General features: G+C 35.0%; 1 protein-coding gene across 4 annotated transcripts in view; it reads right to left on the bottom strand.

The window, feature by feature from the left end:
- The window catches only part of UBE3C (ubiquitin protein ligase E3C), a 152,086-nt gene that overhangs the window by 29,982 nt on the left and 103,848 nt on the right, over window positions 1-18,256 (bottom strand). For all 4 annotated transcript variants that reach the window (XM_071215381.1, XM_058297611.2, XM_004458591.4 and 1 more), the window contains one exon: window positions 2,399-2,611. In XM_071215381.1, the coding sequence (XP_071071482.1) occupies window positions 2,399-2,611 (213 nt within the window). The remainder of the gene's footprint in view (window positions 1-2,398; window positions 2,612-18,256) is intronic.

The following is an 18,256-nucleotide window of genomic DNA, read 5'->3' as shown; positions in this document are numbered from 1 at the left end:
CCTTTAAATATGTATATAGTTTTCAAAAACCAGAGCAGTTCTTATACTAAAAGTGATCTCTGCATCTTCCGAAGACAAGATTTTCATAGAACTCTTGAATTCACCGGATCCTTATGTTACCTAATTACTTTAGCTCACTTAGTCCTTATAACAACTTATTTTGAAGATAAGGAGTTCTATGACTTATCCAAGATCACACAGCAAAGTGGCAAAACTAGAATTTTAATCAAGTTCCCCTAATTCAAGTCCAATGCCTTTCTATATAATAGGTGATTATTTATAGGTTCATCTCAAATCCTTAGCATTTTCCTCAAGGAAGATGTGTGTTGGTGTGCACAAGTGTGTGACTCAGTAGACTAAAAATTTCACATCCATTTTTAAACAGATTAATAAGCAGCCACATTGATTACAATGAAGAAAACAAATTTGAGTGCAACACTGTCATTTTAAAAGGGAAGATTTTAATTAACATAACCTGCCAAAGTAATGAAATATTTACATATTATGAATCTTTAAATCATACTTTATAAACTTAAGCCTACAGAGGGCTATCTATTTCTACCCATTTCTACACAAAGCCACAGACTTCCCCCTATATCAAGTACTATACCAGTGATTCTCTTAATTTTTCTAATTAGACTCTTGAACATAATTATTCTTATACATCATTTATAATTTCTTCACACATGGAATTTTCATGAATAATTTGAAATCTTAACTTCACACTTTTGCTTTTAACAGATTTCAGTATTATCAGTGGCACTTTAATGGAACTCTTGCAAATGTGACACTTTGCTATCACCATCTATTTCAGATGGAAGAATGGGAAATACTCCCATTAGCAAAAGCCTTAGATAACTGATTATAAAGCAGGCTGCCCTAAACCTTTTATATAAAATAAAATAATGCCACTAGATGGTGCAAAGATTCAGTAGTAAGCCTTCCCGTTTGTATGTGGCATTACGAAAATAACACATTTAAAGAACATTTGAGGTTTTCAGGGTTGAAACTTTAGCTCTATGGTATGGAAAAAGTGGTTGAAATAAAAGCAACTACCTAAATGCCAAGAAACTAAAAGACTGATAAAATGTGAGATATTACCAAATTTGATTTCAAGTTCTAGGTGGAACCCTTTTCATGTTATGCTCTAATAATTAAACTGGCTTTTTGAATTAAAAATAGGTTTTAAAATTATGGCAACTTTTAAACAGATACTACAGAAGACAGAATAATATAATGAACTTCTTTGTTCCTACCACTCAGCTTCATCAATTATCACCTAGTTCCATCTACACCTTTACCTATTCCCCCATTCTCATATTATTTGAAGCAAATCCCAGATGTTATCTATTAGTCCATAAATATATTAATATGCTGTAAATAAATGTTCACAGCAGCATTATTAATAAAAGCTAAAAGGTGGACAAATAAAATGGATAAACAAAATGTGGTATGTCCATACAGTAGACACTATTTGTTCATAAAAAGGCATGATATTCTGATTCATGCTACAACATTCATCCAAGTGAAAGGAGTCAGCCATAAGAGACCATATATTGAATGATTCCTTTTATATCAAATGTTCAAAATAGGCAAATGCATACAATGTAAAGGAGATTAGTGATTCTACATCTGGGGTAGGATGATCAGTGACTGATAATGGTTACAGGGTTTCTGTGTGAGGGAATTAAAGTACTTCAAAATTAGGCAGTGGTGATAGTTTTCAATTCTGAATATACTAAAAACCACTGAATTGTACACTTTAAAAGGATGAGCTTTATGGTATGTGAATATATTGGGAAAGCTGTTATGTGAAACTCTAATAGAGTCCTTAAAATAAAAACGACAAAAGTAGCAAGAGCAACCATATAAATCACGAAGGTCAGAAAAAATTATTCCACAGCCAATTATTAGAGAACATTAGGGCCAGACTGAGTGGAGATTGAATGAAGTTAAACTATCCCTAAGAAAAGCTAACAGGAAGATGCTAATCTGTTTCCTCTCCAACAAGAAAAACTAGGTTTCAATTACAGCAACAGATATAATTTCACATAAGGAAAACTTTTGGATTACAAGGGTTATTAAGCAGAGTCAGGTTATTACTGCTAAATTGCTGAGAATAAATTGGAGGCAAGAACTAATATACTTCAGATTCCTACAAACTCTCATTTCTAATTCTCGTCACTATTTCTTTAAGAAACAGCTTTTTCTTCTAACTAAAATATGCAAAAACTCAAACAACATAAAGCAAATATACTTTCAGGTGAAAGTACACAATAATACTCATTATACAGGTATGTGAATTATCTTTCTTTTTACACCATGCGAATAACTAGGAATTAGTAATTAAAGTGGCAAAAGGATGAAAAACAAAAGATACCCTAAATGTTCTCCTTACCTGTGCCTCTCCAAGGTCATTATTCACCACAGTAAAGTTCAGCCCAAGTTCTTCCACATCACCTTCATAGCTCTTGAGAAAAAGCAAATTCTTATACACTTCAGGATCTAAAGAAGCTAGATGATGAATGTCCACATCTGCACTAGTTCCAAGCAACTTTGAAAGGAAAAACCCAGCAAAGGGCAGTTCCACCAGCATATTTTCATAGAGAGCCTTAAAATGAGAACAGTGACCAATGATTAGCCTTTGATACAAATTCATTTTTCCTTCTTTCCCCAAATAGAATATATTTTCATTCTGATATTTTTCTCCATAATAAGGATGAGAATGGAGTTAGCTAATATTTGGTGAGCATTTACGTGTGCCAGGCCATAGTTTAAGAATTCAATATATGCACATTCAGCATGTGGAAAATTCTAGAAGAGACTATCATCAAAGAATTTTAGAGCAGAAAGACTAGAACATTAGTGTCAAAAGGACTTTTGAGAGCCAAATCCTTCATGCCACAACAGACATTTGCAAACTTTTTCTGTTAAGGGTCAGTATGACTAGCTTTGCAGGTCATATGGTATCCGTCCAAGCTACTCCATTCTGTTTCAGTAGCACAAAAGCAGCTAAGACAACATGTAAATGAACAAGTATGGCCACATTCTAGTGAAACTTTATGGACATAAAATTTACATTTCATATAATTTTGCAAGTCATGAAATATTATTTTTCTTTTCCCAATCATTAGACAAAAAATCATTCTTAGGTCATTAGCCATACAAAAAACAGGCAGCAAGCTGGATTTGGCTTACAGTTATAGTGTGCCAAGGCCTGTTCTAAAATGAAGAAATTGGGCTTAGAACTCGGCAACTTGTTCAGATAATAAGAGGTAGTAGGCAGCAAAACTGGTTATCAATCCAGGTTCCCAAAGATCTTTTTATTGTACCTTATTGACTACTTATTGTACCTAGAGACTGCAATGAATAATGATTTCTGCATTTATTTATATTAAAGTATAATTTATATACAGTAAAATGTATAAATCTTACAAGTACACCTGGATGAAATTTTAATTTGATTATAACCTGTGTAATGACCACTCAGTTCCGGAAATAAAATATCTACATGCCTACTTCCCCAAGTTCCCTTGTGTCTCTTCTGGAGATACCCTCCCTGCCAGTTAGCCTCTGTCCTGACTGCTATCACCAGAAATACATTTTGCTAGTTCTCAAACATCATAAATGGGATTATACAGTATGTATTCTTTTATATGTCTTCTTTCCGCATAATGCTATTGAGATTCATCTATTTTACTGTTTTTTTTCTTTTTATATCTTGCTGTACTTATCAATTATATTTATGAGTATACTAACCTTTGTTTCCTTTTGATCTGATGAACATTTGAGTTGTTTCTAGTTTTTGGCTGATGAATAAAGCTGCTATAAACAGTCATGTACAATTTTTTTCTTTTTTTGGTGGATATACACACTCATTTCTTTTTAGGCTATACTTGAGACTGGATGTGTTGAGTCACAAGGTAGGTAGGGGTATATTTTCCAGTATTAGAACATGTCAAGTCGTTTTTCAAAATGGAAATATTTTTCACTAGCATCAGTTAGTTATGTACATGGATCTCAACTGCTCTACATTCTCCCCAGTGGTTTATATTGTTAGGTTTTTTATTATTTATTTACTTACTTACTTTACTTTACTCACTTATAGAAGGAACCAGAGATTGAACCTGGGCCCTCATACATGGAAAGCAGAGGCTCAAACTACAAAGCTACACCCACTCTCCCGTTAGTTTTTAAAATTTCAGTCATTCTAGTTGGTGCAGTGGGGTTTCACACTGGAGTTTTAATTTGTATTTTCTTAGATGTCTAGTGATACCAGATTAAATCAAGTGTTAGTGATTATTACTACCTAGGACAATCTATGATTTAAAACTACCATATACTAGCGATTCCCTAGCAAAAGAAGGTAAAAAATAAATTTATGTAAGTTTTCCAACATACAGTCAGGGATTTATCTAGCATGATAAATATTCCTATGGCTTAAGGTTACACTATAACTGTAAGTACAAAGAGGAATCAGAAATGTGCTAAGAAGGTTTTCAAAGCATTCTTAGTTTTTATTCTAACAAATGACTGGCTTGGTAACCATGACAAATTTTTCTTTTCAAAAGTTTTCTAATAAAAAGGTACTATTTATTGAATGCTTATTGTGCACTAGGCACAGTGCTATGTACTTGACATAAGTTATCTCATTTTCATTTGGCCTATTTGGAAAATTTCTTAATGGGAAGGAAAAAGAGTGATTTCCAAATGGAAGCTAATTAGAAAACGATTTCCTCAACAAATGCCATTTTTGTTAGAATACGTCTATTCTGCAAAGAGATCTATTTATAGTGATCCTCTGAAATGCTCACATGATTTTACTCTCACCTATCTTCCCAGATAAAAGGAAAAGTGGTGTAATTACCCCTTCTTGATAGACAACTTGTCCCAGGGTTTTAAAATAAAATGCAATTTTCCCAGCAAATATGGAATTTTTAGTTTCCACACATGAATTTTTTCAAGTTATGCTTCTAAAACAGAGTATTTATTCATTTTATATGTGGTGTCTATAAAACAACCCATTCTTAAACAAATACACCCAATTTACTCATTCAAATATTTGTCCTTTTCCTCCTAAACTACCAATTACAAAGAATATTCTGAACACTGCTTTGAAATCTAAATTTTAAAGACTCACCCATTAATATAACTGGGAGAAACCAGAAAACAGCTATTAAATATTTTCTGAAAAATAAATATCTGAAGAGCCATTGGCTTCTTGTCTTAAAATTTCAAGATTTACATTTGTGAGAGAGGGATTTCCACCAGATTCTTAAATTACGTGCTGATCAGAAACATTAAAATTATTTTTTTTAAAGAGGGAAAGTTTTAATAAACTAAAATAGATGAGGAATTCCATTAGAAATCTAAAAGTACTAAGATTAGGAAAGTAAGTGTTAAGCTTAATATGTATGTCTAAAAGAACAGAGAAGACAAAATTTTATACAGCACCTTTTTAAAAGGAAAAGGGTATATAATTTTTAAGTAGCCAAATTCTTTGATTATTGCATTAATATACAAAATATTGTAGATTTAAATATTTTATAAATGTACACTATACTGAGACATGCACATTTATGGAAAATGTGATAGTATCTAACAAGTAAAAACATTCCAGAAAACTACTGGCAGACATTTTGAATACCCAACCCCCTTTTCCCAACGTTAATCTATTTGAAGAGCTCAGGTTCACCATCTGTTAACTCTACACTACAGCTAAGAGCAGCTAAGACTCCAGATATTCCCTGACAGGTAAACTAAAGTGTTACGTCCTTGTACTTTCATTTCTGATCTGAAGACTAATGAGTAACCAATTAGCTCTGAAAAGATGGCAAAAAAGGAGTTCTTAAGGAGAGAATGAATAATAAAATGGCAACTAGCATTTAATCATATACTGATAATCTAAACAGAGTTTTTTCAAATAATCTCCAGTTTGCTTAAAGTTAAGAATGGTTAATACTATTAACCTGGAGCATTTATAAATACTATTACTTCTAAATGAATAATGGGTTCAAAGCCAAGGAGAACACTCTGCATAATAATACATGATTGATTCAAGGTGTTGAAAAAAAAAGCCCTCATTTGTACAGTGGACTTTAAAAGTAAACTGGAAGTGTAAATCATTTGATGTTCAATATATAAGGTCATTGTTTGCCATTTCTGCATTAGTAACAATAAACCAGTAAAATTTGTTAAATATATCAGAGCTACCTGAATTTTAAACAGAAATCCCACTGTGACTCATAAAATGTAAATGCAAAGGTATAATTTTTTACATAAGGCAGGTTTAAACCTTTAAAGCATTTAATATACAAGCACTAATAAATGATAGCACTAAAAACTATGGTTGCATCAGCTAAATGGATTATAAATTAAATTTCCATAATGCATGCAACTGAGATACAAATGTAAACATAAATCAAGGTATTTTCTAAACACAGGTTAATTATACAAGTTAAAAAACTATCTATTTTTTATGCAAAATAATCCACTTAGCATTTTTCATATTGGTCTTAAGTTACACCACACTTGTTCCTAGAAGCATATCAATAACAACCTGTCGTGAAAAAATAGCAGTAGGTATACTGAAAAAACCTGTAATGTATTTTTCAAATGTCTGTCTTTTATGAGTGTTTATAGCTAGAAATTGTGCCAAAATGATGTGAAATAAAAAGGATTAATTATACTGGAAGCCTTTTAATATAAGTGAGTGCATTCGCAATGCAATTAATGCAAATTGTGGCACCATCAGGAGAATAAATGTGAACCACATCACAGACCATTTCTGTTTTTTGCCAAATAACTTTAGTAATTTACTACATTAAGAATCAATAAAAAAATAATGCTTTTCAAATGCATCTCTATCAATCTTCAGGTAGTTCTAAAGTGAACATTTATAACTTAATCTAAAAACTATATGAGATGATGTTTAGGCTTACAGTCACTCTGAGCAAGAAGATAATAATTTTAAGTATTTCAGAGCATTCTAACCACAGTTTGAAAAATGAAAGAAATGTAAAATAAGGATGCATACTAATAGTAATATGCCATTTAATAGTTGTGCTCCATAAATAGTAAGTGGGGCCTGAAAAACATGGTTTCCAGACTGTGACTACTACCAACTTTTATAATCATAAGCTCCTTTATGGCAGGAAACCTATCTAATCTTTAATGTATGCATCAAAGTACAACATATGGCACTCAGTTAACAAATGTTTACTAACAGACACCTATGCACCAGGGACTACTTTACACATTGGAATTCTACATCCATGAATTAATTTGCTAAAACACTTTTTTTCCCCAGATTTTTTAGATTAAATAAAATTATATATATTTCAAGATTTTAACTTTATCTTCATAATCCTAATCCAGAGATCTTTTTGTACTTTCAACTCCTTTAACTCTTTTGTCTAGTTACCCTCATACTAAATTACAAATGTATATTATAATTTGTGCTGCCTATTTTTCATATACATTGTTTTATATACAAACATATCTCACATACAGGCTCTCCATAAACACACATGATAAGCTTCTTGAGTCAGGTCTTCCACTTTTTAGGGAATCTTCACTTTCACATCTCCTTCATACAACTGCTTGGCACAATAATGGGCACATTGTTAGTGTTTCTTTCAATAATAACTGAGTTAAACCGAACTTTGTTCATTCCCTGATTCAGCAATGGTTTACTGAAACAGAATCTAGTGGGTCTTTATGTGAAGAGGATGAATAGTTTAGGAACTAGTCCTGGATATCCTGAAATACCACAACAGCAAAGTCATGCTGGTCTTCACAGTATCTTTTCTCTTCTCTATACACGCTGTCAAAAAGTGCTGTAAGTGCAGCAGCCCTGACTTGACTTGTGCTCTCCACAAATTCTTGAGACTTTTGGTTCTGTAGAAAGGCAATGTAAACCTGTACTGACATTCCCTCTCCTTCCCTTTTCTTAAACGGGAACCACAGGATGTTGACTTGAGGATATAACAGCTTTGATATAACAGACCTATCAGCATTTGAAGCAAAGATTTACATGAGGAAAGATTTTTATTTCTTCATTGTAACTGATAATTTGCAGTTATGATTTGAGGACTTTTGTTTTTTTAAAGAGACCAACCTCAGAAAATTTGTAGGACAGGGATTTAAAGGAGTCTGTGAGCTTGAATTAAAATTCAAAAGAACATTATTTTTGTAGGGATGTGTTGGTGCGGGTGTGATATATTTATTAAATATATAGTGTGGACTTGGTAAGGGTTCTGTGGTTTTCACCTGACTGGCAAAGGGGTCCATGGAACAAAAAAGGTTAAAAACCCCTGTAGAAATGTTGAGAGCAGGAGAGAAATGCAAAGCTCACTTTAATTCTATTTGACTCATTGAATATTTGATCCAGATATTGAGCCACAATATTAAAACTAGAGTTGAATCTTAACTCTTTTCTCCTCTTCTAGGTTCCCAGGTTTCAGGCCCCCAAAGAGAAACTGTTCTCTTTCTCCTCATCTTACCCTCCTCCAAAAAGTTTCTAGAACATAAAAAACATCCATCTTCTGGACCAAAACGCTTCACCAAAGTAACTAAATCTAGAAAAGAAGAATCTACCCCCAAAGACCTATGGCCCTTTCTACCCACAAGAAATAAATATCTAAAAGCTATAGTTTTAGAATAGTTGTTACATCCCTGCTTCTGAAAGACACGTTTAATACTGAGGTTCTGCCTTAAGGTATCCCACACAACCACAAGCCATTGTTGAGGAGACTAGCTATTTGTCAACTATCCCACAAGGATAAATGACCTAGGTAACCCCATACACACAATGCTTTTCCCCAATGAGATTTTTTTAAAAAGATTTTATTATTTTTAAAATTTATTCCCACCCCATTGCCTGCTTCTCTGTGTCCATTGGCTGTGTGTTCTTCTGTGTTTGCTTGCATTCTTGTCAGGCAGCACCAGGAATCTGTATCTTTTTTTTGTTGCGTCACCTTGCTGTGTCAGCTCTTGGTGTGTGCGGTGCCACTCCTAGGCAGGCTGCATTTTTTTTTTCATGTGGGGTGGCTCTCCTTGCAGGGCACACCTCCTTGCATGTTGGGCACCCCTACGCAGGGGGCACCCCTGCGTGGCACGGCACTCTTCCACACAGCAGCACTGTGCATGGGCCAGCTCACCACATGGGCCAGGAGGCCCTGGGTATCAAACCCTGGACCTCCTATATGGTAGGCGGACGCTCTTATCAATTGAGCTGCATCTGCTTCCCCCAATGAGATCTGAAGATATAATCCATAGGTTCTTCTAGCTTTAAAACAATCACATCTATGAACTTCAGCTTAAGTGTGACTTCTCCATTCTCTTTTTTTCCTTTCCCAAGATGGCTCCCTTGTCTGTCTGCTTGTTGTCTCTCTGCTCACTGCCTCTACTCAATTGTGTAAGCTTGCTGTGTCCACTCGTCTTCTTTAGGAAGCACTGGGAACCAAACCTGGGACCTCCCATGTGGGAGGTGGGTGCCCAACTGCTTGAGACACACCCACTCCCTCTCTGTTCATTTAACTCTTCTTACACTTACTGGCTCTATCACAATAACCACATTACAACAGTCTTTCTTTGTAACACTTTATTGAGCTATAATTCATAATACTAATACAATTTACCCATTTACCGTTTACAATTCAGTAGTTTTAGTCTATTCATAGTTGTGCAACCATCTCTACAAACAATTTTTGCATTTTCATTACTTTAAAAAGAAAATGCTAATCATTTAACCTTCACTCCCCAATCTTCCCATACCTCCCCATGAGGGTTGACCTAGGCAACCACTAATCTGTCTCTTTAGATTTGTCTGTTCTGGACATTTCATATACAATATGTGGACTTTTGTGTCTTATTTCTTTTACTTATTATAATGTTTTTAAGGTTCATCCATGTTGAAGCATGAATCAGTACTTCATTCCTTCTTTATGGCTTTGTAATATTCCACATTTTGTTTATCCATTCATCTGATGATGGATATTTGGTTTGTTTCCACCTTTTAGCTATTATGAATAATGCTGCTATGCATAACTGTATACAAGCTTTGTGTGGGCATATGTTTTCTAGGTCAATGGTAACCCTATGTTTGATTTTTAAGGAACTGCCACTTTTCCAAAATGGCTGCACCATTTTACATTTCAATAGTATAGGAGAGTTCTAATTTCTCCATATACTCATCAACACTTAGTATTATGTCTTCTTGATTTTACCCATCCTAGTTAGCATCAAGAACTATCTCTTTGTGCTTTTGATTTGCATTTCCCTGATGAATAATGATGGTGAGCTTTGCATGCGTTTATTAGCTATTTGTATACCTTCTTTAGATTAAAACCTACTCAGATCCTTTGCTGATTTTTAAATTTGGTTTGTTTTATTTTATTATCAAATATTAAGAGTTCTTTATAAATATATTCTACATACAAATCCTGTATCATATCTATGATTTGCAAATATTTTCTCCCATTTAATTTTTTTCTGTTTCTTGATGGTGTCCTTTGACACACACAGTTTTAAATTTTCATTTAGTTCAATTTATCTATTTTTTTCTTTTGCTGCTTATGCTTTTGGTGTCATATTTAAGGTACAGAATTATTTCTGACTATACTTTAATAACTCAGCATGTCAAACTTAGTTTCTTTTTGAAATGGGCGGTACAATATACTTCTTGTATTCTGAGGCAGCTCTCTCAATTTTCTCTTTCAGACTCTCATTCCATTAGGGATACAAGTGTTCCTCACAGCCACATCTGGACCATACTTCCCTTTCTTCCTCTCTAAAATTCTCATGCCTTTAAACTATAGTACCCAGTACACTTTTCTGGCGTAGTCATTCCTCACCTAAAGATGTTAGCTCCTGATAACTGTCATAGTCTCTAACACAAATTTGCTATATTTTTTGTGATTTCCACATCCCAAAATCATCATTCCAATATCTCAGTCTCTCAGTTCTTTTATGTCCTCTTCTTCTATGTTCTCTTTTTTTTAAAAAAGATTTATTTATCTATTTCTCTTGGCCCACGCCCCCACTCCCCCGGCTGTCTGTTCTCTGTGTCTATTTGCTGCATCTTGTTTCTTTGTCCACTTCTGCTGTTGTCAGCGGCACGGGAATCTGTGTCTCTTTTTGTTGAGTCAGTTCTCCGTGTGTGCGGCGCCATTCCTGGGCAGGCTGCACTTAGTTTCGCACTGGGCGGCTCTCCTTAAGCGGCGCACTCCTTGCGTGTGGGGCTCCCCTACACGGGGGATGCCCCTGCGTGGCAGGGCACTTCTTGCACGCATCAGCACTGCACGTGGACCAGCTTCACACAGGTCAAGGAGGCCCGGGGTTTGAACCATGGACCTCCCATGTGGTAGACGGACGCCCTAACCACTGGGCCAAGTCCGTTTCCCTCTATGTTCTTTTCTATACCACTTCAGCCACCTAGTCTTTGATCCTATCCTCAAACATGGCATTACCAAAAATGAGCTTACTCCATAACCTTCACTTCAAGCATCCCACACTCTGATGATCCCTCTTCTCACTTCAAACCTCTAATCCTTCCTTTGCCATCTTCACCCTCAGGTGAAGACTTTGCTTACAGTTTCACTAAGAGAGGGAAAAAGAAGAAAAAATATTTTTTTATGTGCTCCTATAACCACAAGTGTCTACCTTCTACAACTGTGCCCACATACTCTCCTCTCTCTCCTTTCGATAAACTGCTTATGTGAACCCCTCTACTTGGTACACAGAACCCACTACTGCTCGCCTTTTCAAGGCCATTGTTTCAGCAACTGTTCCCTCTCTGCCCTGCATCAATTTCACTGACTTTTTTTCAGCAGCCTACAAGCATGCTGTTAATTCTCCCAGCTTTAAAGTAAAACTATAAAAACTCTATTAACCCCACATTTCCACATTTCTTAAGCTACCAAATTTTCTTTACAGCAATGCTCCTCAAAAGACTCATCTAAAATTGTTTGCTTCCTTAATTCTTCTCCTCCTGTTCTCTCTTTTTAATTGTGCTGAAGTATATTGCAGGAAAGGGCACCAATCATAAGTGTACAGCTCAATTAATTTTCACAAAGTGAATACACACGCTAAAAAGCATTTAGTTCAAGAAAAAGAACATTATTAGCATCCCAGAAGCTCCCCATCCACTTTCCCATCACTGACCCTCCAAGGGTAATCATTATCCTAACTTCCAAAAACACAAATTAGTTTTGCCTCTTTTTTTTAAATGTTTAATTTTGATGAACTAAAATGTACTTACTGGGAAACATAAGACTTTGACCTTCAGTTACAAGAAGGAAAATCTCTGGATCTGAGATTTTAAAAATTTTTTTTTATTATTTTATTTTTGTTAGCGAAGTTGTGGGTTTACAGACAAGTCATGTATAAAAGACTGGATTCTCTTACAGCACCCTATTATTAACGCCTTGCATTAGTATGGTATATATGTTACAATTAATGATAGCACACTTTCGTAACTGTACTGTTAATTATACTCCGTGGTTTACCTTGGGGTATACTATTTGTTTTACCCATGCCACAGATTTAAAAAAAAAATTTATTCTAATAACATATACCCAAACTAAAATTTCCCCTTTTAACCATTTTCAAATATATAATTCAGTGCTGTTAATTATGTTCACAATATTGTGCCACCACTACCACCAACCATTATCAAAACTTTCTGACAATTTTAATGAAAACAAAACAAAACAAAACAAAAAAACCCACAAAAAAACAAGTAAACTGTGATTCTTAGAATGCTATAAAAGCAGGTACAATTCTTCGAAGGGGTAAAACTCAAATAAAGCAATCATTTATAAATGGATTTTTCTGCTTCCTAAAAAAATTCAAGGTCAACAAGAGTAAATTAAATGCATAAAGAATTCTCCACCGTGTATAACTGAGAGAATCACAGAACGCTTGCTTGTGACATTTGCTGATGTCAAAGTACAAACCAAAAGTCTTAACACTGCTTGGAAGGCTTATGCTAATCCTATGATGACCAACTGACTATTGCTGAATATTTCTTTTTTTTTAATTAAGGGGAAAGATATATTTATTTTGGAGATTAAAACACTTAGTCTAAATAATCAAAGAAACTCAATTAAACTGACCTTTCATGAGTTTTAGGGTTTAAAATGAGATATTATATAACAAGGCCTACAGCAACTTTGTGCCTGGGAATTTCCTTCTGTCAGCCTTCATGTTACTCAAATGTGGCCAGTCTCGAAGCCAAACTCAGCATGTAAATGCAATGCCTTCCCCCCAGCGTGGGACATGACACCCGGGGATGAGCCTCCCTGGCAACGAGGGACCACTATCAACTACCAACTGATGATGCAACTGGAAAATGACCTTATACGGAAGGTTCAATGCGGATCAGCAGAATATCCATGTCTACATAAAATACCATGACTTTAAAATGCTGTTTGACCTAAAGTAAGGGGGAAATGGAAAGGAGAAATGAGTTTATATGGCTACGAGTTTCTAAAAAAGAGTCTGGAGGCTGGCAGAAGGTTTGCCCTCATGCACAACTGAGCAGAGTCAGAGAGACAGATAAAGCAGATACAACCCCCAGATATTGGTTCCTTTGAGGGCTAAAGAGACCCATGGGAGTTATGGTCATGGCCGATGGGGTTAACTACCAGGGCAGATGGCCCCTCTTTGGAAATGGTGTTTATGTGTGATGAATCTGGACTCAGATGGGATCTCCCTTCATAAGACTTTCATGCTAATGTGCTGGAGGTACAGTTAATGTTGGGGTTTAAGATATATTTAGGGGATTTGAATCTCTGGACTGACAATGTGATAGCCAGATCCTGAGCCTCAACAGACTCCAGCACCTACAATCTGATTTATTGGACTTACCACACTCAGCTAAGATGGAGGTGAAGAAGGACAACCACCACACCATGGAGCCTAGAGTGATTACAACTGAAAATGGGAGGATTGCATCCAGCATCCAGGTGGAATCTGAGCCTCCTCTTGACATAAAGGTGCAATGGACACAACCAATCCAGTGTCCACATAGAAGAGGTGGCATTGGATTGGGAAAAGTGGACATAATGGACAAAGGGTATGGGGAAAGGCAGGAAGAGATGAGAGGTGGAGGCGTCTTCGGGACATGGAGCTGCCCTGGATGGTGCTTCAGAGGTAATCACCGGACATTGTAAATCCTCACAGGGCCTACATGATGGAATAGAGGAGAGTATGGGCCATGATGTGAACCAATGTATATGAGGTGCAGAGGTGCCCAAAGATGTACTTACCAAATCCAATGGATGTGTCATGATGATGGGAACGAGTGTTGTTGGGGGGGGGGAAGAGGGGGGGTGGGGGGGTGGGGTTGAATGGGACCTCACATATATATTGTTAATGTAATATTATTACAAAGTCAATAAAAAATAAAAAAATTAAAAAAAAAAAATGAGATATTATAAAAAGAGAAGTTTGTCATTTTAAGGACCAAGTATTACAAGTATTTCACCTCAATTTATAGTTTTAAAGCATCAGCAAATTCAGTGAACGTTTTATAAAAGGACCCTAATGATAAAGAAGAATAAATTTTCACAACCCAAGAAAATTTCAAGATAAATTGTTAACTGCCAAAATTATACTACGTGATACATTAAGAGCACAATGAATTCTACTGATATACAATGTTACAAACCATGCGGAAGTTTCATAATCTGCTAATTAAAAATTTAAAATATATGAGGAGGATATTATCAAATGATCTGATTTATCGACATTCTGTTCCAATTAAATCAATATTCTGAAGTAAAAAAAAGAGCCATTTTCAAATAGAATTCAAATATGATAAAAGATTTGCTTCCATAAATATTCTGAACTTAACTGACTTAAATGGACCTAGGTGCTTCTGACAGTAAAAAAAAAAAGTTCAAGATGACATTAGCACACACTTTAGCTGTTTATTTATTCCCTGTCTGAAAGCTGATTTACAGGCAATAAAATGCAATCACTATACACACCAGAAGCAGGAATCATCTGCTAATGGAACTTTTAATTGAGAAGTGACCAGTGACATGAGGTAATTCTTCCTATGTAGGATCTCTCTTGAAGACCTCTTTGCACTTCATCACAGTAAACAATCACTAACATATGCATTAAAGAAAATTTAAATACATTATGACCCAATAAATATCATACTCAATCAATATACAATTTTCTTCAGTTAAAGATTTAATGTTCAGACACCATACTATTAGTGTTATACTATAACACTTAGATATGGATGATATTTAACATGTTAGTAAAAAGTTTAACCATTTGTAATCAGATGATAATCAGATATGTTTTAGAAACTAGGACTCCCTTAGGAATTACCACGCAGAAAATTAGGTAAAGGAAAACCTTAAATACATCTAAACTTCTTGCAAATAGCTTTATTGAGATATAATTTACATAAATTTCATTTTGGGGACAGAGGTGTAGATGCCAAATTCTCTAACTGTAATCTGATATAAATATAAACATATTCCAAAGTAGAAGAATAAGAGCAATCTCTTATCCCTTTTGAATATGCAGTACTGTACAACGCGGTTTCACCTTGAGAATAGCTTCAAGTCATAAGGAGCACCTCAGTAAACAGAAAAAATGAGTTTATCCTCACATAACTAATAGGTGAATGGCAAACTTCAATGAACCAGGGTCATCTAGTTTTCTTATCTCTACATTAATAAAAAACTGGACTATTTATACATTCAAGAGGAAAAATAATGTGATTTTAATAAAACAATTTATACAAATAAAACTAATATTCTGTCTACTGTTACTGAGTTGTGTGAGAAATACCAAATTTGCTGAGTATTTTAAGTTAATCTAGCAAAATAAAGGCCTATCTTGATTTAGAAGGTCCTTTGGGCCCACCTTAATAGAAAAATCCGTAATATATCATTTTAAATATTTTCATGCAATGAAATAAGAAACTTATATTCTCCAGAGGAGCTGAAACTGATTTTCAGTAAGAAGTCTGTTGACCATTGACATGGAAAGAGATGTTACTTCACTGAAAACTGAAACCAAAGCGAATGCATAACTCCAGATTGGGAGAGAGATGTTAAATGTCTTAAAACAAAATGAAGCAAGAAACTCATCTGTTTAAAATTTATCCTAAGGAATTTAACATCAGGCCAACGTCTGAAATTTGCCACTGAAATAAGATGAGTGTAAAGATATATGCTGTTATAATTATGAGTTCATGGTGGAACCCTTACTAAAATTGAAGAACACCTAAAATATTTATTATTAAAGGAGCAACACTTGGAATCTGAACAAATAAAAATAACTGGGCCTATAACAATGCATCTCAAAGAGATGCAAATACAGGAGAATTAGTTGTTATCCCCAGGGCATGCTTATTCCTTCAAGGAACCCTCTGCTTTCTTAGGCATTCAATTTACCATTTGTGCTCACTATCACTAAGCAGTAAACCTAACTCACAACCAAAAATCAACAAAAGCCTAATCTCTGCTCAGTGCAGTGGTTTTTGGACATTAAGCACCCGAATTAAAAAAAAAAATTTATGGTAAACTACACTGCATAAAACATGGAAGTATTTTATAAAGTTAAAAACATTTTATAAACCCGAATGCCTAACAATGGTAATTATTACATCAATACACACAGTAAGTTGTTTTAATGGACACAATTGTTTGAAATTTTAAAGAAGACATTTTTGCAGTTGTATATAAGTCTGGGCATTTAAAGCATCCAGAAAATCCCAATTAAAACATTTCAGAGCAGAAAAGAAGCCATTTTAAGAAACTGAACACCTTATAATCTCAGGAGAATCTTTAAATAAGTAATCCAGAAGTTAGGAAGAATAGTAACAGGATATCTGTTGTAGAGTTGAATCATGAACAATAGCTCATAACTGCTTACATTCCCTATTATATTTTAAAAAGTCAGATTAGAAAGTAAGGCTTACAATAAGCAGCATTATTAACATGGAACCTTTTATATCTTCATATGTTACTAAGCAATGTCCTAATATAGAGGACAGCAAGTTAAAGCCTGCAGCTTGGTCTTGGACAGTGCGAGAGCTTAGAATGTTTTGTTACGTTTAAAGTATTAAAAAAAAAAAAAAGAAAGAAAGAAAGAAAGAAAAAGAACATGCATCAGAGACTGTATATGGCCCTCAAAGCCTAAAATATTTACTTCTATCTTGTGGTTTTTTTACCAAAAGTTTCGCCTGCCTCTACCATGTTGTATTTTTGGTATTCCATGTTAGTGTGGTGAAGTCCGAGACCACACGGAAATTTTCCCCCTTAAAGGTGATTTCATCTTTTTGCCTGAATCCCGAAGAATTTTCTTCATCTTGAATTGAGAAACTTTAATAGGATATTTAACAGAGTACATATCCAGTAAGTATTTGCTGAATAAAGACTAGCTGTTTGACACTTTAAAAATTCTGTCAATCTGACAAGTATGTTGGATAGATGGTAATATATTCTCAGTGGCTCTAATAACTATTAATGAAGTTGTACAACTTTTCATCAGTGTCTTTTGTTTCCTCTGAAATGCCTGTCCAAATGTGTTGCCCATTTTTCTATTTAGCCCACATGTCAACATCTATTACTCTTTTCTCCCCTTTGCAGCAAAACATCTTCAAAGAATTTTCTACACTTACTTCTAATTCTCCTGTCACTGTCTCTTAATCCCATTCCAGTATGCCTTTTACCCTTGATCCTGCTCCTGGCAAGGTCACCAATGTCAATAATCCAGTCCCCATCTTCCTTGACTTAACAACAGCATTAAATACAACATTTCATCCCTCTTCCTTAATACACTTTCTTCACTTGCTTTCTAAGACATGATCTTATTTTAATTTTCTACCTATCTGGTCACTACTCTACAGTCAGTTTTGTAATTTCCTCAGAATCACTAAGAGCACTCTCAACTCCAAAGGACCAAAGGGCTTAATCTTTAGGCTGGTTGTCTATCTATTCTAGCTAGGAACCCCGTCAAGTAACTACAACCTTCCTGATGTTCACACACATCAGCTACAAAAGAACACCTATAAATTTAACATGTGGCTTAAGCAGTTGAGCGCTTGCTTCACACATAGGAGGTCCCAGGTTCAGTCCCTGGTGCCTCCTTAAAAACAAAAAAAACAAACAACAAGCAAACCAACTAGGGGAGCATATGTGGCTCCGTGGTTGTATGCCAGCTTCCTACATATGAAGTCTGGGGTTCAATCTCCTGACCCAGTACCTTAAAAAAAAAAAAA

This window comes from Dasypus novemcinctus, chromosome 5 (genome assembly GCF_030445035.2).
Source record: "Dasypus novemcinctus isolate mDasNov1 chromosome 5, mDasNov1.1.hap2, whole genome shotgun sequence".
Lineage (NCBI taxonomy): Eukaryota > Metazoa > Chordata > Mammalia > Cingulata > Dasypodidae > Dasypus > Dasypus novemcinctus.
Note: the sequence above shows the minus strand (reverse complement) of the source record. Positions and strands in the feature narration are given on the sequence as shown.